The sequence below is a fragment of the Schistocerca piceifrons genome, chromosome 5 (assembly GCF_021461385.2).
Source record: "Schistocerca piceifrons isolate TAMUIC-IGC-003096 chromosome 5, iqSchPice1.1, whole genome shotgun sequence".
Taxonomy (NCBI): Eukaryota; Metazoa; Arthropoda; class Insecta; order Orthoptera; family Acrididae; genus Schistocerca; species Schistocerca piceifrons.
In genome coordinates, this window is record NC_060142.1 from 133955883 (window position 1) to 133983666 (window position 27784).

At 41.3% G+C, this 27784-nt stretch overlaps 1 protein-coding gene across 1 annotated transcript in view; it reads right to left on the reverse strand.

Annotated features, from left to right (window-relative positions):
• LOC124798801 (monocarboxylate transporter 2-like) overlaps positions 1-4086 on the reverse strand; it is a 69072-nt gene extending 64986 nt beyond the window's left edge. Inside the window, exon 1 of the mRNA XM_047262330.1 lies at positions 3997-4086. Coding sequence (XP_047118286.1) covers positions 3997-4086 — 90 coding nt within the window. The remainder of the gene's footprint in view (positions 1-3996) is intronic.
• Between the last annotated feature and the right edge of the window lie 23698 nt (positions 4087-27784).

Sequence of the window (27784 nt, forward strand, 5' to 3'; positions counted from 1 at the left end):
ATTATCTGCGGATAGTGTACTAGCATTATCTTAATCAGGACTTGAGACTGCTTTTAATGCTACTGGCTTGTCTGAGAACAACTGCATAAGACAATCTGAAAAATTTTCACTAAAAGATAAATAGAACAGTGCTTAACAGCAAATGCATTTACTTTAAGAAGAGCGGACATACATGTTCAGGGAAACGATGGAGGCATACGGAGAATGAGAATATTAATAAAATTGCTGCCTTTCTTGTCTAATGGTCTGTTTCCTTCATTCGTATTAAAGAGTCAAGTTTCTTACTTTATTTATTGTTTTCATGTCATCATTTGTACAGGAACCCTTACCCCGAGCCTGTGTGTTCATGTTGTTTCCCATTGCTCATTACTATGGACCCTTAAGTTCGTAAGGAGATGGTACCTAAACATTCCTCATTGTTTTCTCCAGAAAAATCACTACATGTGTCATTAATTTTTATTTCTATTAGTATTCGTATTTGTGGTGTTGTCAAGTATCGAGAGAGGTGCAAGATGTATTGACCACTGCAGAGATACTGCACAGCAAAGCCATATCACGAGGCGCCAATGAGATGCTAGGGAGAAGCCGTGCGTCCCGTAGTTCCGAGCGGCCACGGCCGCGCCCCTGCCATGAGATAGCGTCGTCAGAGACCAGGAGGGCACTTCAGTTCGAGGTCGGATCCTACGCACTTCCAGGAAGTTCCTGTCGGAGTAACGTCGTTGTGCTGCCTTCTCGCCGTGACACAGCCCGTACAAACCGTCGGGGAGTGAAGAGGCATCCTTCTCCTGTGATCTGTGTATGCGCGCCATTGCTATCAGAACTGTGTCAGCAAGTGTCTACGAACTAGCGTTTCCTAGTGACTGTAGTAAAGCCACGTTACAGCCACTATGAACTTGTATCAATTTGCGACTCAGTAATTGTGGCTCATTTAGTGTTTTCTGAACCGCAAGTCCACGTGTGCAGTTTCATAGCTACAGCCGAGCCTGGCGAGGAAAGACAAGTTTTGTTGTGACTAATAAAGTATTACTTATTCTGAGTGCTCTAACTAACTGTGTTATTACTAGCCATCTCAGTGTCCAAGAAATCGGACAAAAAATCTAAACTATAGAGATGCGAATATGAGTCTTGGTGTCGATCAGTCTTTTCATATTCACCCTTCAGTGTGACGTATTTTTCCCATCGATGATTTTTTTTATCCGAACCATCAGTCTTCTGATTGGTTTGATGCGGCCCGTAACCAATTCCTCTCCTGTGACAAACTCTTCATCCCAAACTAGAGCCTGCAACCTACGTCGTCAATTATGTATGACTTGGTAGCATCCGGTAACCTTCCATAAGATTTCCGCAGGATGCTCTTGTGACAGTCTGTGCAGTGCGAGCGTGAACGATTAGCACCACACCATGGCTGTCCCAAGGAACACTGTGAATCACCTTGCCTCACGGTGGTTGAGTCTTTTCCATTTTGGTGATGTTGAAACCTCATGTTGCCATTGCTTACTTTGCTGTTTTGTTTCCCAGCACAATTTCATAGTGACTAGGAGGCCAAAGGAAGCCATCTGGATTGACCTGAGACAGTTAGACTACTTCCGCTCCTGTCTGAGTTCGCCGGGGTTTTTGAACAGCTGTGAGCTGTCGTGGCACTCAGAAATCGACGAATCATGTTCAAAATGTCACGAAAACATGTTAAAAATTAATCCATTAGGGATCTTTCACGTTTTTCACTGTCACCTCGACTGTGGATCGCCTGTCTTTCCAATCTAGTTCCTTTCGCAGTGAGTTGGTATGACATTTCGACAGGCTTGTTTAACTAAGCTGGAGGCGACTACGTCAACTAACTATTGTCTCATATGACGGTGCATTGTTGTCGTACACGTCCACCAACAATGCATGGACTGTGGCAACGTTGTTCCCCATCAAATGCAGAAATCGAATTACCGCCCGTTACTCGACTTTATCAATAAGTTTGGCGAATGTTTTTGGCTCGTCTAGTGACGTGCTTCAATACCGTGGGGCGAAGATTTGAATCTCTACATATAAAAGGCAATGACATGACTAACAAACTGAATGAACCACCATCGCCCAGCCCAAACCGGTAAGGACAGCGACTTAAAATTTGGAGAAGGCGTGGATCTTATACTGTAGGTGTCGTTTAAGGAGAGATTTTTCGAAATTCCAACCCTAAGGGGAGTGAAATAGGTGATGCAGGTTTTTTTTTTCTTTTTGAGAAATGTCGCTATTAGGGTACTTTGGAGATTAGACCTACGACAATTGGTATTTGGTTCCTCGGTCATAAATAAAGAAATACGTGTTTCAGTATTTTAGGAAATGTAACCCTATGGGAGCGAAATAGTGTGTGAAAGCTTTATTTGAAAATATATTATTGAAGAACTACTGAAGTATTTTTAAGCTACATATATGAACATTGGTATCTGACTTCTCGGTTACAAATAAAAAAAAATAGTGTTTCAGTGTTTCATGTAATTGAACCCCTAAGGGTTGAAATAGGTGATGAGAACTTTATGGAAAATATTTTATTACGAAACCATTTTCAAAGCTAAATCTATGAAAATTTAAACTTCGGTTTCAGTTATAATTAAAAATATAAGTGTTTCACTGTTTTTGGAAATTCGGACCCTGTGGGGGTGAAATGGTGGATGAAAGTTTTCATGCAAATATTTCATTGTGTAAGCATTTTTGAAGATGAATCTATGAACGTTTGTACTGGCTTCTCTGCTAGAAATAAGAGATACGCTTGGAATGCTTCTGTAAATTCAACCCCTAAGGGAGTGAAACAGAGTGTGAAACGTTTTATGAAAATATTTTATTGCGAAAACATTGTTAAAGATAAATATCTGAAAATTTATGTGTGACTTCTCGGTTACAAATGAAAAAATACGTGTTTCAACTTTTTTCGAAAATGAGACCCTTAGGGGACGAAATAGGGCCAGACTGATTCACTAACTCATCATCGCCCAGCCCAAACCTTTAAGGATAGAAACTTCAGGTTTGGATAGGGTGTAGATCTTAAACTGTAGGCACCATTTAAGAAGGGACTGCTCGAAATTTCACTGCTAAGGGGGTGAAATTGGCGATGAAGACCTTTTTAAAAGTAAGTCGGTGTTAAGGGAATTTTGAAACTGGAACTATGAAAACTGGTATCTGGTTTATCAGTCAGAAAATAAAATAATATGTGTTTCAGCATATTTGGTAATTCAGCCACCAAAGGGATAAAATAGCGAAAATAAATAATTACTAATGGTTGGGTTCAAATGGCTCTGAGCACTATGGGACTTAACATCTATGGTCATCAGTCCCCTAGAACTTAGAACTACTTAAACCTAACTAACCTAAGGACAGCACACAACACCCAGCCATCACGAGGCAGAGAAAATCCCTGACCCCGCCGGGAATCGAACCCGGGAACCCGGGCGTGGGAAGCGAGAACGCTACCGCACGACCACGAGATGCGGGCTAAAAATAATTACTAAAGAACTACTAAAGGATTTTTCAATGCTACGTCTGTGACAACTGGAACGCAAAATGCACAATTAACAAAAACACTTGCTTCTTGGTCAGAAGTATATTAGGAAAATACCACGCTGATATGATCTTAATTAAGGTGAAAACCTTCAAATATGTTGAAATTTGTGAACAAGTTAAAAATTCGATTAAATAAAAACAAAAAATGTCTTCCATGCATCTGTAGTCAAACAAAAAATTAATCACGTAACTTTATTCCTAGGTGATAAGTAAAACTTTACGATTGCCTCTCGTTGAAAGTAAGCTAAGATAATCTCTCTCTGTAAATGACTGTTATTTTGAGAATTGGTACCGACAACAATTCTCTACACACTATTTGGGTATCGCAAACAAATGTCTGCTTTGAACTTCATTAACCGCTAATTGTTCTCCTTGTATTCCATTAGAACCAATGTTCCATAGAATTAGAACAAGACATTAATTTGATGACTTGAAAAGTTGAGACGCAGTACTTACGTAATTTAGGGCGACCCCCAGGACCACCATCCAACCCCAGCCTCCATCAGGTGGAATGATTTCATATTCAGCTGTTTTCGTCGCAGTCATCTTCGCATCTGAAAAAATACGTTAACAGTTGTTACTGTTGGAGGATAAGCACCTTCCAAGTACGACAGCACATTGGTCATCCATGAAGACATTCAGAAACTTACGTATTGTGTTCAATAAGAAATTGTTGGGCACTTAACTAGAATTAGCCCACGTAACATAACTCTAAATAGCACTAAAATATGCGGCGTCAATGAGCACTTGTTATCAGTTCCAAAATAGCTGTTAAGTAGTGCAGAACAACGAAATAAGTGGTCATCTTTGGTCCTCGTGGGTCTCACAAGACAACTACTTGAAAATAGCCACGTGACAGTGGATGTAGTATCTTTAGAGGATTAACTCATATTACAGGTTTCAGTACTGACACCATTCGTGATGCGACAAACGTCAATAGGGACGGAAGGTTACGTACGAGGAAATCACGGAGGTCGCTACGACAGAAGTCAGCTTTGGTAAACTGCTAGTTGGGTTGCCTATCTGCAGGCAAGAACTATTTCGATCTGACAGTATGGAGTGGATGATATGACTACCTGTTCTGACACGCCTGACTCCTAATGGTGCGCATCTACGCCGCGACGTGTGTTACGGTTCGTAGCCTGGAGAGAAGCTCTGTCTACTGATGTCATTGTTTTTGGTAGGCCTTGTACTTTTCGCGAAATAGCCTTCTGAAACTCTGGAGCTCATCTCAATAAACTATGTACGAAGTTTTGCAGTCTCCCCGACTTCAGGGCGACAACCATATCGAGTTTCCTTAAGTGTCCTAATAGATAGCAGCCTTTTCTATAAGCTAGAGGTAGAAAATACCGCTTCAGTTGTAAATTTGTCTTATTATCACGACCGGTTTCGGGCTCTCATAAGACCATCCTCAGGAGTCGCAACTGTACTGTGGCCCCCGAGCGCCGCGGTGGACGTGTAATAAGCGCGGTTTGCTACCTATGAACGCAGAACAGGGAGTCTATAAGGAAAATGCGGCAAGTTTTGGTTAAAGAGTAGTGCTTACCGTTCGAGTGCATAATCTTTCAAATGGCTCTGAGCACTATGGGACTCAACTGCTGAGGTCATTAGTCCCCTAGAACTTAGAACTAGTTAAACCTAACTAAGCTAAGGACATCACAAACATCCATGCCCGAGGCAGGATTCGAACCTGCGACCGTAGCGGTCTTGCGGTTCCAGACTGCAGCGCCTTTAACCGCACGGCCACTTCGGCCGGCTGCATAATCTTTCACTGTCACGCAAGACCATGAGTGAACTAAGGCATGATTTCCTCACAATGGCGATACATAACAGAGAATTATGTGTTTGCCACTTCTTGAAAATACCCACGGGTCCACATACACCGGATTCCAAAACACACGCGTTTCCGTTTCACATATACATTACATTGTTCTGATTAGTTTTTTCCCCCGATGATACTGCGTAATGCACTTCCATCGACTGCGATACCGATTCAGGTCACAATTAATTAATTCACATCTCCGAAGGCACAAATTGTACTTAACTCACATTCGAGCCACTCACATTCAGTTAAAAATTATTTACAACAGTCTTCATCGCATAAAAGATATCAGTAAGTTACGATCATCTTCATACCAGGCTTAGGAATGCAGAGAACGTTACAATTTAGAGGGACATAGCAACAATGAAAGTTAAAAAAAAAGACCTATAAAAATCATTGGAACATTTATGCTCTCAGGTGATGAACGGAGACAGCGGGCGAAGCGCGAAGTGCCTGTGTAAAGGTACAAAGGTCAATTACCCGTGAAAAGGCACAAACGTCAACTGCTGAATAGCGTGGGAGAAGCTCCACACAACGCCTGCACATGAAGTCAGTAGGAACCAATGAGGCGAAACCTAAAGTAAAAACGTGTCAAAAGTATTAAAATAATAAACCCGAGACTAAAAGACAGAGATGATATATCAGATTACATTGGCTTTAACTTATGTGAGCATTAGTTAATTACTAAAAGAGTGGAAAAAAGAAATACGGAAACCAATTGTGCAACAGTTTCCAACTACATAACCTATCCCCGAAATTCGACCTTTTTTTTGTCTGTGTTGACTGCGATTTCTCGCCACCAGAATAATTGGGCACTTCGTTAAAACTATTAATTCAAACGCGCCCGTGAGGATACCTAAACAAAAATGACTTTCGTAAGCGTTACGCTAAAACTAATTGCATCGACAATTCGATCCAATCTTATCACTTAAAAACACTGTAGTGTCTTAGTCAGGAGGTCAGGGTGCCTGACGAATACAACGATGCATTGTGTCCATTTTATACCGTTAAAATTCAGAAAATTGTGTCATACAATGTAGAAAAATTTCAGTTTTACTACTTATAAGTGCTCGAATAAGCCAGTGGCATAATAAGGGCACTCAATGAAGATCAAAAAGGGTTGAATGTGGGAAATAATTCGTGGAGTCGCAAATTTTTTTACAGCACTATTAGAGAGTGCCATGAACAGTGTACTAGAAATCCTGTCTGGTGAGAGATTCGTGGGCGAGGAGATGCTTTTGAGGGTCACTTTTGTACGTTTTTCTTAAATAACTTGAAAACTACGGCCTGTAGTGGAAATGTGTCCCAGTAGAAATTATAACTACACTCATGCTCATAAATTAAGGATAATGCTGATACATGGTGAAACAGCGTTCTGGTGTGTGGTGTGCGGGTTTAAATCACCTCGTGGTATGACCATGCGGTGCATTTGGCCTGCGGTCGTCACACGGTGGCATTGGCAGCAGTCCACATATGCTGAGGTTTGTTGGTGCGTTTCTGAGTACAGTGCACCGACTAACTCATATTTATGACGTTATGAGGGGTAGAATACTAGGGCGACTGGAAGCTGGTCAAACACAGCGGGTCGCAGCACAGGACCTCCGTGTGCCACAAAGTTTGATCACAGGCTTGTGGCAACGATGCCAGCTGACAGGAAACGTGTCCAGTGGCTGCAGTACGGGACGTCCACAGTGTACAACACCACAAGAAGACCGATATCTCACCATCAGAGCCCGCAAACGGCCACGGAGTACTGCAGGTAGCCTTGCTCGGGACCTTACAGCAGCCACTGGAACAGTTGTCTCCAGACACACAGTCGACAGACGACTGAACAGACATGGAGACCTGTAAGGTGCATTCCACTGACCCCTGGTCAAAGGAGAGTCGGTAAAGCCTGGTGTCAAGAACACTGTACATGATCATTGGAACAGTTGTCACAGGTTATGTTCACGGACGAGTCCAGGTATAGTCTGAACAGAGATAATCCCCGGGTTTGCATCTGGCGTGAATCAGGAACCAGGTACTAACCCCTTACTGTCCTTGAAATGGACCTGTATGGAGGCCATGGTTTGATGATGTGGAGTGGGATTATGATTGGTGCACGTACACCCCTACATGTCTTTGACAGAGGAACTGTAACAGGTCAGGTGTATCGAGACGTCATTTTGCACCAGTATGTCCGCCTTTTCAGGGGTGCCGTGGGTTCCACCTTCCTCCTCATGGATGATAACGCACGGCCCCACCGAGCTGCCAGTGAGGAGGAGAACCTTGAAACAGAAGATATCAGGCGAATAGAGTGGCCTGCCTGTTCTCCAGACCTAAACCCCATCGTGCACGTATGGGATACTCTCGGTCGACGTTTCGCTGCAAATCTTCAAATCCCTAGGACACTTCAGGTGCTCCGACAGGCACTGGTGCCAGAATGGGAGGCTGTACACCAGCAGCTGCTCGACCACCTGGTCCAGAGTATGACAACGCGTCGTGCGGCTTGTGTACGTATGTAAGGTGATCATATCCCATTATGATGTCGGGGTACATGCGCAGGAAAAAGTGGCGTTTTGTTGCATATGTGTTTCGGGACAGTTTTCTCAACTTATCACCAATACAGTGGACTTACAGATCTGTGTTCCCTATGTGCCTATGCTATTAGCGCCAGTTTTGTGTAGTGTCACGTTGTGTGGCACTACATTCTGCAATTATCCTTGATTTATGAGCATGAGTGTACATTAAATATTATACAAAAAGTCGAGCTTGTATTTTTGTAATACAAATAGTTGGCACGTAGCGAGCGACAGAATATGAAAATCTCACGTTTATCTTTTGAAGGCCAAATGTAATATTTAGGGATGCATAAAAAGAAGTACCCGTGGTCTAGGTAAAGCGATGGCGTTGTATGTCAAACGAACATGGAGCATAATGTGTAATGATCCAGGGTGCATTACAGCAAAACTATACGATATTGTCAGGCCAGAAAGTGTAGAGCCGCCGATAAATATACAAAAAAATAAGTTTTAAGCTGAAACACATTAGGGAGTACTATCTTGAACTACGTTATCTCAGCAAAAAGATTTTAAACTATCAAAACGTTACAGCAAAGGCGATTTTAGCTGAAAGACGGAAACATGAAAGGAAAAATAACATAGAAACCAAATATGCTGGAATAGCATGGAATGTGGTCTGGAAAAAACACCAGTAGTGATGTTCTTTCGTCTGACGTGAGAACAGCGTGGTACAAGGTAGTCAATAACATCATCAGCTCTAATGAGCGTCTCTTTGCCATCGGTTTAAGTGACACAAACCTCTGCAGCAAATGCAACCTCGTTGATAGTGTGCCTCATCGTTACACTTGTGGAGATCGGATTATCAACTGGAGGTGGACCAGGGAGAAAATTGCTCAAATAACAAGAACTTCAGCAAACAATGTACCGACTAACATTTTCTTCAGACCAGAGGAAAGTTAGTACCCTCAGGCAAAAAATACCGCAGTGATTTGGTTAATGGGCAAATATGCAAGTTATGTTTTTAACAATATTGGGAGCGATGAACATATTGAATACAAGATGTATATGGAAAATGAATTCGAGAAACTACTCAAATATCAGAATCACAATAAGAAATATGGTAACATGCTCCGAATTGTCTTCAACCGAATGGGTATAGGTTAGGAACTGGATTCCTAGTAGAGAGGGAATGGATTGGGTCACGTTCCCGACCCTAACCTCACCTGCAAGTCACACATGAAAAGTAAATCAGCAGTACAGCAGATACAAGAATATGGCGAGAAACATCTGGTGTCTGATATAAAGGAAGATCTTGAACTCCCTATAGATGCGTTTAGAAGGCTGGAACTGACAAAAATAACAAGACAGTGAAATATTTTGCGATGTCGCTGTTCGGGACTTCTCTTCTGTCCACGTAATTTACCCTGGAAGGAACACACATCAAGGATTTACTGAATGATTAATTTTGGTCTGGGAAGTGATTATGAGGAACCGGCTGCAGAAGAAGAAAATGTGCATGCTGAACCGCCACCAGTTGAAGGTGATAGTGAAGGTGCTAAATTGTGCTACTGCTAAAGACTCATCTTTTGAATGCTGTAATTTATGACTGCAATTATCTGTCACCTTATTTATGTCATTTCATTGTAGCCATTTTTGTTATTGTCTTTGGTGAATAAAAAAAAAGTGTAGTGTCTTTGATTTATAATCAAAACGTCTTCGGTCCCGGGTTCGATCCCCGCCACTGCCTAAATTTTGATAATTAATCAGCATTGGCGGCCGAAGACTTCCGGCATAAGAAGTCAGCCTCATTCTGCCAACGGTCTTGTCAAAGAGGGCGGAGGAGCGGATAGAGTTTCAGGGCACTCTCTTGTCCTAGGGGTGTGTAATTGCCCCTAAAGGCGGAAGAATCAGCAATGATCAACGACATGAGGGTGCAGAAGGCAATGGAAACCACTACATTAAAGACACGTAACGTGTTTCCACAGGACATGTGGCCTGTAATTGAAGAAGTGTCATGATGATCTCTCCATTGGCAAAAGATTCCGGAATAGTCCCCCATTCGGGTCTCCGAGAGGGGACTGCCAAGGGGGAGGTTATCATGAGAAAAAGATTGAATAATCAACGAAAGGACAACGTTCTACGAGTCGGGGCGTGGAATGTCAGAAGCTTGAACGTGGTAGGGAAACTAGAAAATCTGAAAAGGGAAATGCAAAGGCTCAATCTAGATATAGTAGGGGTCAGTGAAGTGGAAGGAAGACAAGGATTTCTGGTCAGAAGAGTATCGGGTAATATCAACAGCAGCAGAAAATGGTATAACAGGTGTAGGATTCGTTATGAATAGAAAGGTAGGGCAGAGGGTGTGTTACTGTCAACAGTTCAGTGACCGGGTTGTTCTAATCAGAATCGACAGCAGACCAACACCGACAACGATAGTTCAGGTATACATGCCGACGTCGGAAGCTGAAGATGAACAGATAGAGAAAGTGTATGAGGATATTGAAAGGGTAATGCAGTATGTAAATGGGGACGGAAATCTAATAGTCATGGGTGACTGGAATGCAGTTGTAGGGGAAGGAGGCGAAGAAAAGGTTACAGGAGAATATGGGCTAGGGACGAGGAATGAAAGAGGAGAAAGACTAATTGAGTTCTGTAACAAGTTGCAGCTAGTAATAGCGAATACTCTGTTCAAGAATCACAAGAGGAGGAGGTATACTTGGAAACGGCCGGAAGATACGGGAAGATTTCAATTAGATTACATCATGATCAGACAGAGATTCCGAAATCAGATACTGGATTGTAAGGCGTACCCAGGAGCAGATATAGACTCAGATCGCAATATAGTAGTGATGAAGAGTAGGCTGAAGTTCAAGACATAAGTCAGGAAGAATCAATACGCAAAGAAGTAGGATACGGAAGTACTAAGGAATGACGGGATACGTTTGCAGTTCTCTAACGCTATAGATACAGCAATAAGGAATAGCGCAGTAGGCAGTACAGTTGAAGAGGAATGGACATCTCTAAAAAGGGCCATCACAGAAGTTGGGAAGGAAAACATAGGCACAAAGAAGGTAGCTGCGAAGAAACCATGGGTAACAGAAGAAATACTTCAATTGATTGATGAAAGGAGGAAGTACAAACATGTTCCGGGAAAATCAGGAATACAGAAGCAGAAGTCGCTGAGGAAATAAATAGGAAGTGCAGGGAAGCTAAGACGAAATGGCTGCAAAAAATGTGAAGACATCGAAAAAGATATGATTGTCGGAAGGACAGACTCAGCATACAGGAAAGTCAAAACAACCTTTGGTGACATTAAAAGCAACGGTGGTAACATTAAGAGTGCAACGGGAATTCCACTGTTAAATGCAGAGGAGAGAGCAGACAGGTGGAAAGAATACATTGAAAGCCTCTAGGAGGGTGAAGATTTGTCTGATGTGATAGAAGAAGAAACAGGAGTCGATTTAGAAGAGATAGGGGATCCAGTATTAGAATCGGAATTTAAAAGAGCTTTGGACGACTTACGTTCAAATAAGGCAGAAGGGATAGATAACATTCCATCAGAATTTCTAAAATCGTTGGGGGAAGTGGCAACAAAACGACTATTCACGTTGGTGTGTAGAATATATGAGTCTGGCGACATACCATCTGACTTTCGGAAAAGCATGATCCACACAATTCCGAAGACGGCAAGAGCTGACAAGTGCGAGAATTATCGCACAATCAGCTTAACAGCTCATGCATCGAAGCTGCTTACAACAATAATATACAGAAGAATGGAAAAGAAAATTGAGAATGCGCTAGGTGACGATCAGTTTGGCTTTAGGAAAAGTAAAGGGACGAGAGAGGCAATTCTGACGTTACAGTTAATAATGGAAGCAAGGCTAAAGAAAAATCAAGACACTTTCATAGGATTTGTCGACCTGGAAAAAGCGTTCGACAATATAAAATGGTGCAAGCTGTTCGAGATTCTGAAAAAAGTAGGGGTAAGCTATAGGGAGAGACGGGTCATATACAATATGTACAACAACCAAGAGGGAATAATAAGAGTGGACGATCAAGAACGAAGTGCTCGTATTAAGAAGGGTGTAAGACAAGGCTGTAGCCTTTCGCCCCTACTCTTCAATCTGTACATCGAGGAAGCAATGATGGAAATAAAAGAAAGGTTCAGGAGTGAAATTAAAATACAAGGTGAAAGGATATAAATGATAAGATTCGCTGATGACATTGCCATCCTGAGTGAAAGTGAAGAAGAGTTAAATGATCTGCTGAACGGAATGAACAGTCTAATGAGTACACAGTATGGTTTGAGAGTAAATCGGAGAAAGACGAAGGTAATGAGAAGTAGTAGAAATGAGAACAGCGAGAAACTTAACATCAGGATTGATGGTCACGAATTCAATGAAGTTAAGGAATTCTGCTACCTAGGCAGTAAAATAACCAATGAGGGACGGAGCAAGGAGGACATCAAAAGCAGACTCTCTATGGCAAAAAAGGCATTTCTGGCCAAGAGAAGTCTACTAATATCAAATACCGGCCTTAATATGAGGAAGAAATTTCTGAGGATGTACATCTGGAGTACTGCATTGTATGGTAGTGAAACATGGACTGTGGGAAAACCGGAACAGAAGAGAATCGAAGCATTTGAGATGTGGTGCTATAGACGAATGTTGAAAATTAGGTGGACTGATAAGGTAAGGAATGAGGAAGTTCTACGCAGAATCGGAGAGGAAAGGAATATGTGGAAAACACTAATAAGGAGAAGGGACAGGATGATAGGACATCTGCTAAGACATGAGGGAATGACTTCCATGGTACTAGAGGGAGCTGTAGAGGGCAAAAACTGTAGAGGAAGACAGAGATTGGAATACGTCAAGCAAATAATTGAGGACGTAGGGTGCAAGTGCTACTCTGAGATGAAGAGGTTAGCACAGGAAAGGAATTCGTGGCGGGCCGCATCAAACCAGTCAGTAGACTGATGACAAAAAAAAAAAAAACGACATCGACGGGCGGGAACACATAATCACCCAGAGGCATTATCGGAAATGACTATTTGGTGATCCAGGTGTTGTAATGTTCAGACACATGATGTTGCACGGGCGTACTGATCTCGACATCTTTGAAGAGTGAACGCTATTGTGAGCTTGTACTCGTTCCCCATTTGTGTCTTGTCAGAGGGCGGATTCATTTCTATGGATGACAGAGCGCGACCGTATCGAACAGACAGATGAAAGAGCTCTTGGAACAACAGGATATTCGGTGAATGGCTGTTCTGTCGTTCCCCCGACTTAAATGTGATCAGTCATGTGTAGGATGGGTTAGGAAGACATACTGCATCAGGTGTATATGCACCAACGGCAATACAGCTGGTGTGATCCGCGCAAGTGGGGGGATTATAAACCTTAGTTGCTTCAGGGTATTTATCGTCTTTCAATAAAAACGTCAATTCTGTTCGTATCATTGGGTACTTCTTTCAGTTACCTTCTGTAATATATGTGCTGGTTTAAGCTGTCGCCAAAGATGTAGCGCCAAAGATGTGGCGCAAAGATAGATAGCAGGCGATCGATCAAGAACGCCTATCACGAGAGAGGCCAGCGACGCATCAACGAGCAACGGCTACAACGCCCTCTCGACCGCAAGTTCTTAGGCGGCCGCCGCTGACCGGATGGCTTCACTCACTACCACGGTCACTAACTCAGTCCTCCAGGTTGGTATCTGTCATTCATTTGCGGAGCGGCATATTTCAGCACAGGCTACGCCAGTACTTGGCGTTCAGATTAATGTAATAGCAAGAGTACCGATATTTATTTTACTAAGGTTTGAAGCTCCTCTTCTCGTTCTTCTGAGTTTACAATTTAAAAACTGGATTATTTCGGAAATCCGCCTTATGCAAACACAACTAGTTTATATTTCCCCAGACATGTTTCGACACCAGTGTGTCATCTTCTGTGGGTTAACTTTAATTTTCTGTAAAGTACAATATCACGTTTGTAATAATTTAACTACTCTAGGCCTAAGAAATACAATATTTGCTATTAGCTTCGTTTTGTTTGGACACTTACCTTATAATTAAACCACCAATTGAATTGTATTATTAAACACCGATTTTGGAGCTCGTTTCCGTCGTTTTTTTTGACAGCATGTCATCTACAAACTAGCCATGAAGAAAATTGTTGCGTATTTGTGGAGAGCTGTTTCAGGGTTAGAGGCTATGTACGATTCTGTACCTACATTTTCCGTCCTGTTTCGTGTCCCTAGTTGGTGTCTCACTCAGCTACTTTTTAGTGCATTGCTTTCACTCAGTTCTTCATAAATTTCCGCTCACTACTCCATCTCACAAGGACTTACACAAAGTGTGGCGAAATGTGATCTGAGCAGACACTTCTGGCAATACACTCAGTGAGACGTCTCATGTTATTGTCGTTGCTCACTTGCTCACACACACACACACACACACATATATATTCAAAATCAGCGCCATAACACACACAAGACGAAAGATGAGCAAGTGAGCAACGACAATAACATGAGACGTCTCACTGAGTGTATTGCCAGAAGTGTCTGCTCAGATCACATTTCGCCACACTTTGTGTAAGCGCTTGTGAGGCGAAGTAGTGAGTGGAAATTTATGAAGAACTGAGTGAAAGCAATGCACTAAATAGTAGCTGAGTGAGACACCAACTAGGGACACAAAACAGGACGGAAAATGTAAGTACAGAAACGTACATAACCTCTAACCTCGAAACAACTCTCCACAAACACGCAACGCTTTTCTTCATGGCTAGTTCGCAGTTGACATGCTGTCAAAAAGACGACGGAAACGAGCTCTAAAATCGGCGTTTAATAATACAACTCAATTAGCGCTTTAATTTTAAGGTGAGAGTCCAAACAAAACGTAGCTAATTGCAAATATTGTATTTCTTAGGTCTAGAGTAGTTAAATTATTACAAACGTGATACTGTAATTTACAGATGTCTGGGGAAATATAAAAATAAACTAGTTTTCTTTGCATAAGGCGGATTTCCGAAATAACCCAGTACCGATATTGTCTGCAAGAGGACTATTAAGGAAGAGCTTGTGCCACAACACATTATTAAAGTTACATAGCAGCTATCTGTCCCTGTAAATAAAGAACCATATTAATCCACGTGTGCATTTGTGTTGTAGAAAGGGGATACCAGCTATTCATAACCACATCCTCTCCCTCGCTTCCTTACTACAAGACTCTACAGTGGCGACTAGGATATAACAGTACACTACAGCAGTTACTTCTATGTATGGTCCAAGCTTCATCGACTTATATTACTTGGCAGTGACACATCACGCGCCAGCTACTTTAGTCCTTACGTTTTGCAGACTAGTGTAGGTGAGTGTAGGTTGACCGAACAGCGAGAGGGTCCACCGCATACTGGCGAGCAGCGCCCGTGCTTCGTCACTTTCCTTGCCCATTTGACCCTGAGGCTGAGTTGCCAGGTGCACGCTTCGCTTTGTAGTGACAGGAAGCGGCGTGTCAGACTGTAAATGAGGGTATGACGAACAGATTACAGCCAGCAATCTCTGACAAATAACCAGATAACTACCGATAACGCCGACACGTCTCTTATTGACAAGAGTAATTTTCCGCGATATATCGACGACACAATCTATGACCCATTTAGCATTTTTTATTTCAGATTACATACATCAGAGAAGAGGAATTTGTGGCACAACTTGACTAGAAAAACGGATCGGTTGGCAGGACACATTCTGATGCATCAAGGGATCACCAATTTAGTACTGGAGGGAAGCGTGGGGAGTAAAAATCGTAGAGGAAGGCCAAGAGACGAATACAGCACGCAGATTCAGAAGGACGTAGGTTGCAGTAGTTACTCGGAGATGAAGAGGCTTGCACAGGATAGTGTAGCATGGAGAGCTGCATCAAACTAGTCTCTGGACTGAAGACTATAACAGAACAACATCAGATTTCATAAATATGTACAAGGAAATATAAGTGTGTTGGTATTAAGGCTCAGGGAAATTTTATTCTGTTTTCTCTAACAGTAACACAGCTGGTCACCAAATTCGTTTTTTCATCAGTGTAATCATAACCATCGTCGTCATATATTAGAGCTAGTGGCATGATACGCCACAAAACTGTTCACACCATATTCTTAAAGGTGGTCAGTATTTCCTTCTCCCACGGACTTTATTGCACACCAGTTCTTTTTCCATACGTTGAACATGACCGTTCTGTTTATTCCGTATTTTATTTTTTATATGTGTATCCGAGCGCGTAATTAATTGCCACTAATACCAACGTTACTCTGATGATCTAGGAGCGAGTCTCCTGCCACATTGCGGTAAAACCTCATTTCCGAGAAAATTAAGATGTCTGATATGGTCGGAAGACAGAATGCAACTTTCGCACCCATACAACAACGACGGAAGAACAACTTTGTTGAATTTGGGCAGTGTTTCGTTAAGAACATTACCTTTTAATGTTCGTCGAGTTGTGCCACAGAAATGCCTAAATCTTTGAAGATTAATTTCATAATCGTCCTATTTTGTATAGTTACAATCATGTCCCAGATATTTCAGTTCAATTATTTGTTCGATTAGTTACCCATTTATCACAATCCTTGCTCTTATTGCTTATAATCCACTAAATGCCATCATTTGAGATTTACTTACGGAAATTGTCGCGTTTCTTAAACCAAAACAAGAAACTTAGGCTCTAAAATGCGTACCTTAAGAGCTATAAGCACTTGTTAATCTTCACTGATGTGAAACGCATCTGTTCTGTTAAACAAGTGCTTATAACTCTTAAGGCATGGATTTAGAGCCCATGTTTACTAAACATTTTTTTCTTGTTTTGGTATAAGGAACCTGTACTGCAATGGGAATTTAGTTATTCCCTGCATGCGAGGGGACTGATGACCTCAGATGTTAAGGCCCATAGTGCTCAGTGTCCTGTATATGGTTCGTTTTACACATCGCTCCTTCTATTTCATTTACACCACTTCCCCTTATGATCTGGTCGTCAGCAAATAGAAGTTTGTGAAATTTAGATTTTTGTGTTTCAGTCTGAACTATTCACTTGTAGGCTTGGGAAATACGTTTTGCTATTCTTAAATTCGGCCATGAGAACGGTGACTCCCTACAATGTCACCCTGCTGTGGGTGTTTTTTGTTTCGCGCTGAAGTTTATTATGAATAAGGAAGTTCGTAAGATATTGTGTTTGTGACCAGAAACAAATAGGTAAATGAAGAGAACATCTTTAATCTTCCCCCTACTTATACTTCCCGAGGAGATCACGAATGTAAAATTAGAGAGATTAGAGCGCGCACGGAGGCTTTCAGACAGTCGTTCTTCCCGCGAACCATACGCGACTGGAACAGGAAAGGGAGGTAATGACAGTGGCACGTAAAGTGCCCTCCGCCACACACCGTTGGGTGGCTTGCGGAGTATCAATGTAGATGTAGATGTAGATGTAAAGCTACGTATGGTGTGTCGTGGAGGATACATGGTGTAAAAGTGACTCCATAACTCCATCCCTCTGTCTCTCGTCTTCCCTCCTCATCCCTCTCTCCAAACATCTCCTTTCCGAATGTGCAACAGACGGTTTGCATACGTATAATCCCGAATTTATGCAATATTAACCTCATGGTAGGCCTAATTACGCGAAATGCATTTGGGGGCGTGTGATATAGCCAAAATCGTAAGGACAAAACTGTCGATAAGTACCGTCTCACATTCGAAAGTGTTCGTCTTTGAATAAATGACGCAGTGACGCATCGCGCTGCGTTTCTTTCAAACTCTCCCTCCCTTCCTTTAATCTTACATGATAAAGATACGAGATATGGGTTTTATACAGAATAAATTACTTTCTTCAGTGGATGAACGATATTTCATATTTCAAGGTGGACGACCATATTGCTAAGTATTTGACACTCCTAGTCAATTTAAATGCCATATCTTACTAAGGACTTCAATCTGGACGGCGATTTTTATACATATCTTACACGTCACTGTTTCTGCGTTTTCAAACATCACTTCACTATCTTTTCTCACACGTCCTACAACACAAATCTGATGATCTCATCGTGGCAAATGCCGAATTTAGTTATTTGTGAAATAGACTGAATTCATTAGTAAAAGTGATAAAATGATCTTTGCCTCTTACACTGAGATTATGCATTCTTTTCTTAAATTTTCTGATACACGAAAGTTAATCCACCTGCGGGTTTTACATGCAGACAAAGAAACATACACTTATTATGGTGATTTGAAATCATATCATACATAAGATCGAACAGTAGTTAAATCTAGTTTGTCCTCAAAAAATTTTCATCTGTTTTATTATTTGAAATACTGACACACTCATGTTTAGGAAAAGCATAACACCTTAAACGACTAGAGATTGATGCTCATATTCGTAGGACATGGAAATTAGCACGGTCTGCAGAAATGATTAGCAATTTAGTCATCTCAGTTCAACATGTATCCTATTAGGTTTGTTTATAAATAAATAAATCTTCTGCTACCAGTCACGATTTTCTTTATTTTACTATTTGCACGACGCGTTTCGAGAAATAATTCCCATTTTCAAGTGCGTTTTTATGATGTGTGTTAAGCCATTTCTTTTGATGTTGTCAGTGTGTGTGTGTCTGCTTCACTTTGTTGACTTTTACTGTAATACATAAGAAACGCGATTTTTAGTTGGGTGTCAATATTTTCTGTGAGGTTAGTGGCTAAAGTTTGAGAACAATTTGTACTTACAATTTTCTAATGGTCCATTTGTGTAGAGAGTCACACACACTTAACATCACACACAACTTGTACATTTTACACATCGAAAATATCTGATATAAACAAAACAGTTGCAAAGATCTTCTTATAGGTAGTTCACAGAGATAACATTATAGGTCTTCCACAGATTATGATATGCTTTTGTACAGAGGTTAATTTATCTTTACAATTTGGCTCATGAATTACTTATACTGATTTTACATTTGTGCTTATTTCTATGTTTTACTATTTTTATTTAAGTATATTATCAAAACATCTGAAGAAATTCACTGATTCATTTTCAAGTTTTTCATTTAATATTTTATCTTCATATTTTCTATAATGTGAATATATCTCCAGTTCTTCAAGCAAATCCATTTTATGTCCTTTATCTAGTCGGTGGAGTACTTTGACATTTTGCTCAATTTTTCCAAATGGGTGTCCTGTATTATGTATGTGTGATGTAGCGTGTTTGTTGTGGGTGTATGCTCTAATGTGCTCTGTGTACCTGGTGTTGATATTTCGGCCTGTTTGTCCTATGTAGAACTTGGAGCATTCCTGGCATGTTACCTTGTATATTCCAGAGTCTGAATATGGATCATGATTACACTTTATATTATGTATTAGTTTTTGGTGTAGTTTATTGGATGTAGAAAACCCAATTTTTACTCTGTGATTTTTGAAAATATTTGCAATCTTCTGTGATACATTGCCTATGTATGGAATGCTAGATATATATTTGTTTTTCTCTTTTTCTTCTGTGGTGCAGTTTGTACCTGGGTTTCTCTTCATTTTGTCTAAGATTGTGTCAACCATGGAAGCATTGTAACCATTGGCAACTGCAATCTTCTTCACTGTGTTTATTTCTTGTTGCATATTTTCTTGGTTCAATGGTATTTTTGTTGCCCTATGCAGCATTGACCTGTAAGCTGCCTGTTTATGAATATTTGGGTGACATGAGGTTGCAGGGATTGTGGTGTCAGTCATTGTGTTTTTCCTATAAATTTTGAATGTGCATGTGTTGTTGTGTCTTGTAATATTTAGGTCCAGAAAGTTGATATTTTTATTTTGCTCATGTTCCACTGTAAATTTGATTTTCTCATTTAGATTATTGAAATGATTAAGAATGTCTGTGATGTCTTTGGTATCTCCTTTCACTAACAGTAGTGTGTCATCTACATATCTCCTATAAAATTCTATTTTCTTTAGGCAGGGTTCTTGGCTGTCAAATAATTTTTGTTCTAAGTGATTTAAGTATATGTCAGCTATGGTACCGGATATACATGATCCCATTGCTAGGCCATCTGGTTGCTTATAAATGTTGTCATTAAAGGTAAAGTAGTTGTAACTTAGGGTTAGCTGAAGGAGTTCCATAAATTCTACAATCTCTGTGTATGAAAGTTTCTTGTGTTGCATAAGGTTCTTTTGTATTACTGTTAGAGCTTCTTGTATGGGTATGTTTGAATAAAGGTTGGTGATGTCAAGTGATATAAACTGTGCATCTTGGGGGAGCTTTCTGGTTCTTAGTTCTTTGGCTAGAATCATGCTGTTTTTTATGGCATATGTTGTTTCATATGTATAATTTTTCACCAGTATGTTATTCAGTTTTTGAGACAGTTTGTATGCTGGGCTGTTTATAGAGTTGACCACAGGACGTATCGGGTATCCATTTTTGTGTATTTTTGGTTGTGCTCTTAGGCGTGGTGCTTTTGGATTCATACATGTAAGGTATTTCTTTTCATTTTCTGTCAACAGGAAATGTGTGTTCTTTAATTGTTCCTTAATTTTACTTTGGAATTGTTTGGTTGGGTCTTTTTCAATGTGCTGAATGTTATTAGCAGCAAAAAATTCATTTGTTTTGTCTATGTATTCTTTTTCTTTCATCACAACTAATGTATTACTTTTGTCTGACTTTACAACTATGGATTGGTTGTTTTCCAGTTTATTGTTTATAGATTTTAAAGTTTTTGTATCATTTATTGTATATTTAGATCTAAACTTATCTTTATTCATTTCTTTCTCAAGAAGCTTGCTTACTTTGTGTCCTATTGCTGCTTTTGTATTTGAATTTAATTTTGCAGCATCTGCTGCACTTTTAGTTGCAGCTATAACCTGTTTCAGTGTATGGTTGTTGAGGTTAGGTTTTATGTTGTATTTTAGTCCTTTTTGGAGTAGATCGTTTTCTCTTTGGTTGAACTTTATGTCAGTGTTGTTTACCACTCTACTGTAAAATGTGTGTTTGTTTTTGTCAGTTATCTCAAGGTTGGATCTCTTGTCTTGTTTGGATGTCAAGGTCTGTAGTTTCTTGTTATGTGTGTTGCAAATCGTCAAGTACTCTTTGTCGACTACTTCCTGGATATGCCTGCAAATTCTGTCATAAACTGTAGGTTCCATGTTGTTTGCTGCTTCTATCTGCATGTTGAGTAGCTTTCTGTTTAGTAAGTCCTTTTTCTTATGTAACTGCCTTATTTCGGTTTTCAGCCAGAGTTTTTCTGCTTTATGTTTTATAAGTTTTGCTATGTTGCTGCTAGAACATATTTTCACTTTTATATATTTCGGAATTATGCCTAGTTGTTGACAGTGCTTGTTGAATCTTATGTGTGCAACTGTTTTTAGTACTTTCATTTTGAGGTTTTTGTATTTATATATAGCTTTCATTGCCTGGCTTGGCACTAATAATCTGATTTGATCCATTATAAATGGTTTTTGAAAGCCTGCGACTGTAGATACAATAGGTTTGTTTATAAATAAATAAATCTTCTGCTACCAGTCACGATTTTCTTTATTTTACTATTTGCACGACGCGTTTCGAGAAATAATTCCCATTTTCAAGTGCGTTTTTATGATGTGTGTTAAGCCATTTCTTTTGATGTTGTCAGTGTGTGTGTGTTTGTGTGACAGACTGACAACATCAAAAGAAATGGCTTAACACACATCATAAAAACGCACTTGAAAATGGGAATTATTTCTCGAAACGCGTCGTGCAAATAGTAAAATAAAGAAAATCGTGACTGGTAGCAGAAGATTTATTTATTTATAAACAAACCTATTGTATCTACAGTCGCAGGCTTTCAAAAACCATTTATAATGGATCAAATCAGATGTATCCTATTGCTTACAAGGCACAGGGTCCGCTATGGGCTCTGATTTCTTGTTTCATGCGTGATGGCATCGACGCGTATGAGGCGCGAATGGCGTCCTGTGGTGTAGCCATCCATGCTGCATTCACCAAGTTCCAAAGTTCATCTGTGGCGGTTGGCATAGGGTCACAGCGCTGTGTCCGTCTTTTCACCATATCCCATACAGTTTCGATTGGCGTCAAGTCTGGTGATCTAGCGGGCCAGGGCAAAAGGCCGGCATACTGTGACACCGTGAAGTCACGTGTTCGTGCAACAAAATGTGGTCGTGCATTCTCTTGCTAATAAATGGCGTCTGGGGAGTTGTGCAGAGAGAGTATGGCTACGGGTTGCAGGATCTCATCCACGAAGGTGACACTGCTTACAGTGCACTGGGAACCTCCAATTGTGATTTGCGGTTGTGCCCAGCAGCACCCCACACCTTAAGGCCATGAGATGGCTCAGTATGTTTTGTGCCAAAGCAGTCACTGTGATGTTGCTGCTCTTGCCTGCGGCGAACCAAAATGTGGCCATCATTTTGAGAAAAACAGGATTCGTCCAAAAACTCTATCTGATGCCATTCCTGTCCCGAGTGACGTCGTTCCGTATACCATTGGCGTCTAGTATATTTCTGCACTTTCGTCAAGTGTAGGCGGAGAAGTGGAGACGCGCATTTAACCCATGTCGTAATAACGCACACAGACTGATGGCGTACGATGTGTTACACTGTTCCACTGTTGCGCCCAGACCCATCTCGTCGTGTTCAACGGCCTTCCATGAACCATTCTGCACACATCCGTTGCACTGCCGAAACACTTCTTCCCACATGAACAGTAACTTCCCGAATCTGTTCAGCTCATCCTTTCATGACAATAATGCGCCATCTTTCAGACTCACTGATCTGACAGTACGGTTCGGTGCGCGGCATCCTGCACATCTGCTCAAGTCACACTGATCCACTACCTTGGGTTTATAGCGACAACGACAGCCGTAAGCACATTTTACGGGTAGTTGGTGTTGCGCAGCGATATCGATGTTGACCTTGACACGGTGGGCTGACATGGTTCAAATGCTACTCATTTCTGCAGAACATACTAATATGCACGTCCTGTGAATATGAACGCCCTATTTCTAGTCGAAATTAGAATTAATTTTAATACCTCAAGCTGCTGACGGGCGTTGATATATATCAACGGGGACAGGTGAAAATGTGTGCCCTGACCGGGACTCGAACCCGGGACGTCCTGCTTACATGGCAGGCGCTCTGTCCATCTGAGCCACTGAGGACGCAGAGGATAGTGCGACTGCAGGGACTATCTCAAACACGCCTCTTGCGAGGCCGACATTCTCACCTTGTATGTCAGCACACTACTTTCTTAGTGCCTCACCCCAACACACTCATTACTCGTGGAAGACATTCTTACCAAATCCCGTAAGAGTTCGGGGAATATGTGTGCATCGGCACAGAAGAAGAAGGTCATGGTCAGTATTGCCAGAATTATATACTTATATGTCATGTCCGAAAAAACAGACACCAAATCCATATAAGTATCTATTTCCAGTCGGTCAAAGCGTTCTATTTTTTCTCAACACGAACGTAGTTTATGTGCAATGCCACATTACTGGAAAACTAATAACAAGGGAGACACTAATACGTGGAGAACACATACAACACAGAGTGCTGTTGTACAAGCAGGAGGTATTCACTCACATTGTGGAGGTGACGTTAGGCAACGTGTGATAACAGCACGACTACTGGTTCTATCAATGCAATCTGAAGTTATCACCCGCCTTACTTAATATCTATGATGATGTTACGGATTTCTGCGCTTTTCCTAGAATGGAGATGTTGTATGAATTCGTATGTAGTATTTTCAGTTTACTCTTCTGCAGGTAACATTTCCGCCTCATGTTAAAAAACGTGTTTGATGCACAACATAAATGAAGAATGCTTAGTTTGACAGTTTCTCAACCACTGTCAAGACCTTACAAACTTTAGCATTATGAAAATGTAACCTGTAATAGCTTGTAGTTTAATTATTTGTTGCCCTTAATAGTGTCCATTTCTTAAAGTGTAATTTCAACCAAAGAGTTTGGTGTACAAAATCGTATGCCACTGAATTGTATCTTTTCTTATAATGTTTGGTTATCTAAGAACTAGTGTCCATTATATACGCAAGTCAGTTGCTTCCCGGAGATGGCCTAATAAGCCGAAAACTAGTTAGAAATAAATGTCAGAAGAACAAAGGAAGTGAACTTCTTATTCAACCTTAAATATGGAATTGTTCTACCAGGAAGTAACGGAAGAATCCATAAATAACTTTTAAGTCGAATTTCTTCTCTTGCAACCTTTACTTTTCGACATGGAAGCTATAGAATTTCATTATATTTTACACAATTTGTTTCTGGTTTGGTCGTCACCTACTTGCCGGTAGTAAGTGCGAATGTTGAGAAGTTTTTTTGAAATGTGGAATGAACATCGAAGAATCTGTTCGTTTTCAACTACGGAGAATCTGAAATAAATCTTTCGTGAAATACTGCGACGGTAAGTGTTCCCTTTTGTTCGGTCCTACAGCACGTTAATGGAGTTCGATATCTTTTCTTAATCCAGTCCCTAGAAATTCACAAGAATTCTTTGGGGTGTTTGTACACGATGTTAGCATAACTCTTTCGAATCCTAATTGTTGAACAAGTATCCAACACCAGTATCTGAGCACCGAAAGTGTGACTCAACATTTACAATCACTATGCGCCAGTGATGTTCGTCGCAAACCTTTACGCATTGTGGAAGCATCTGTGAACGCTGACGGAGTTATTAAATTCGATGGCTCTCTTGGTACTGTCCGAAAGGAATATGCTAAGAGGGGGTAGTAGTAGTAGAGGGGTTTGTGGGCGCACGACAGCAAGGTCTTCAGCGCCCGTGCAGCATCGTAGTGAGACGGGTGTCAAGAAAAAAAAACCTCAGAACAGTGACATAAAACGGAACATAAAACAGGGGGAACAATCATTGAAAAAATGTGCTCACCCACACCGAAGCGTGGGAGGAAGCAGGGCGTCAGCAGTAAAACATGGACAACACAGGAAGAAAATGGGAGAGGGAGCTAAAACAATGTAGCAGATGGAAGTGGCTGGCTGACCGCAAGGAAAAAAGGGAGGAGTCAGCCACTCTGCAACACACTAAAACCTCCAGCCTAAAAGTGTAGGCCAGAGTCCAGACACATCACAAAACTTAAAAACCCTAGACACACACGCCTCATCGCTAGCTAAAACACAAGGTAGATCCCCATCAACTTGTGCTTCTGCCCGTGCATCACGGTATAAAATGCAGTCTGTTAAAATGTGCCGGACAGAGATGGGCACACCACAAGCATCTCAAAACGGAGGATCCTCCCGCCGTAATAAAAAGCTATGTGTGAGAGGACAGTGCCCTATCCGAAGACGTGTGAGGGCCACCTCTTCCCGCCTGAGCAACCGGCAGGAGGAACGCCACGGCCGAGTGGTTGACTTTACCGACCGCAGTTTATTGGCCGTCACCGCCAGCCATTCGTCCTCCCACAATTCCATGCACTTCCTGTGGAGTGCAGCGATGACTGACTGCAAGGGGATAGGACACTGGACCACATCCGGCTCCCTGCAGGCCTCCTTGGTAGCCCGATCAGCCTGTTCATTGCCCCATATGCCGACATGACCAGGCACCCAGCAGAAGGATACCTCTTTACCCCGCTGTTGGAGCAAATATGCTAAGAGGTGGCAGTAGAATTTAAGTGTTTCTCCTTCATACTCGCTATAGCCCATAACCAAATAATATTTCCTATAGAATTCCTCAGTAATCGTCACGAAACACACATATTATAATACGGTGAAGAAAATTCCATCTTAGCATTTCAGCAGGTCACACCTCACCAATTATAAAACATTACAATATAAAGAGACGAAATGATGACTAGTGAAGTATTTTCTTACCTGCAGAATTTACTGTGTCCAATCACGAGTGCCGAGTAGCGTCCTACTGTTCTGAAGCAGTTGAGGAGTGCCACTCAGAGCGTCGTTCAAAGTCTGACTGGTCGCCGTCGCTTCGTATCTGACATTAGCTCATCATCTTGATAACTACTCGTCCCCGCAACACGGACTGCTACCGTGATGTCTGATGTTGCAATGAACAAGCAGCCTTGTTTGACTGCGAGATGCCACATGGATACGGCGAAGAAGCTTATCGCAGTAGTGCACACCAGCTGATCGTCACATGATCCACGCCATGCGGTGATCTTAATCATTCACCAGTCACATGATCAACTAAGACATCTGCTTTCATACTTCCGGGTTCTTACTGTCGACGACTGAAAGTCTTTGTGAATTTGTGAGCTAATTATATCATGATAATATCTTTCTAGACTACAATCAATAATGCAATTAATTCTTATCCAAATATTCAAGGTGTCCATTTCACGTCACTGACTCCCTCTATACCTCGAATGAACCTTTGCGTTACACTTTTTCACATTTCCTAGCTTCAAAGTTCCGACATTCCGATCTCCGATTGGCAGCATGCCCTCCTCGACAGCGCAGTTGCTGACGATTTTTATTCAGAATGCAAACAGTGACTAGGTTCGGACTCGGGACTTAGGACGTTTTGATGAATAGCTAGCAATGCTAGCCTAAGAACACTACTAGTCAGTACATACCGTACTTCAGTTAGGCAAATTATTGGAAACAGGAGATAATGTTGTCTTCTGAATAATTATTTGGTCATCAGCAAGGTACAGAGCGCTTATTTGTGAATGTCCTGGTATAAATCTGACACCTTGTTAGCTAACTCGATTCCATTGTCTTAACAACATGGTATGTATAAGGGATCCAGTAGGTGAAAGGCTACGGCCTTGTCACAGTACTGATCTCTGTTGGTTCTATCTTCAGTTTCTTGTGTTTGTTTTAATTTCTGTGTGCTAAAACACCTCATTTTTCTGTGATGTTCCAAAGCTTGCTTCTGTTCACCTTATCGAAAGCCTTCTCATAATGATGTATATGTCCAGGTTGTATTCTCGTCGTTTTTCACTTAACTAGTGAGCATTTGTAACATTGTCTCTTTGTAAATCCATTTTGTTCCTCCATTAGAGAGACACGATTTATCTTTCCGATTCTCTTCTTAATAATTCTTGGCAAAGTCCGTAAGAATCGTTTAGTACGCTTGTTCTTCCGGGGTCTCACAGGTATATCTTCCCCTTTTTTAATAGACTGGCATCATATCCGCTGTCTTCAACGATTCACTAACTACCATTGTCTTTGGGCACTTGTTTAAGAGGTGTAATATCCCCAACTGTAGCTTTAATCCTCTTTAGCTAAGGAGTCCTGCGTTGATTCTGCCAGGCCGAGCAGCTTTACAACTGCTAAGATGATTGAAAATACTATGAAAAGGATAGATTACTATTCACTATAAAGCGGAGAAGTTGAGTTGCATATTGAAACATCAAAAAGGCTGTCAGACAAGTACGCCTTCGGCCAAACAGGCCTTCATCCGAATTAGACAACGTACACACTACTGTCTAATTCGGATGAAGGCTTTTTCGGCCGAAAGCGCACTTGTTTGACAGCCTTTCTGTTGTGCCTATCTGCGACTCAACATCTCCACTACATTGTGAGTAGCAATCTATGCTTTTCATAGTACTGTCATTATTGCATCCTGGATATTCATTGTGATGATTGAAAATGTAGTTGTGCTAAATCGTTTGGAGGTAATAGAACATAAATCTGAACTCATCAATTGCATATTAGATGTATTCAAAAAAAAATGGTTCAAATGGCTCTGAGCACTATGGGACTCAACTGCTGAGGTCATTAGTCCCCTAGAACTTAGAACTAGTTAAACCTAACTAACCTACGGACATCACACACATCCATGCCCAAGGCAGGATTCGAACCTGCGACCGTAGCGGTCCCGCGGTTCCGGACTGCAGCGCCAGAACCGCGCGGCCACTTCGGCCGGCTAGATTTATTCCTTTAGAGTTTTCAGCACTCTACGGTTGCCTCAAATACATCCAGTATGATTC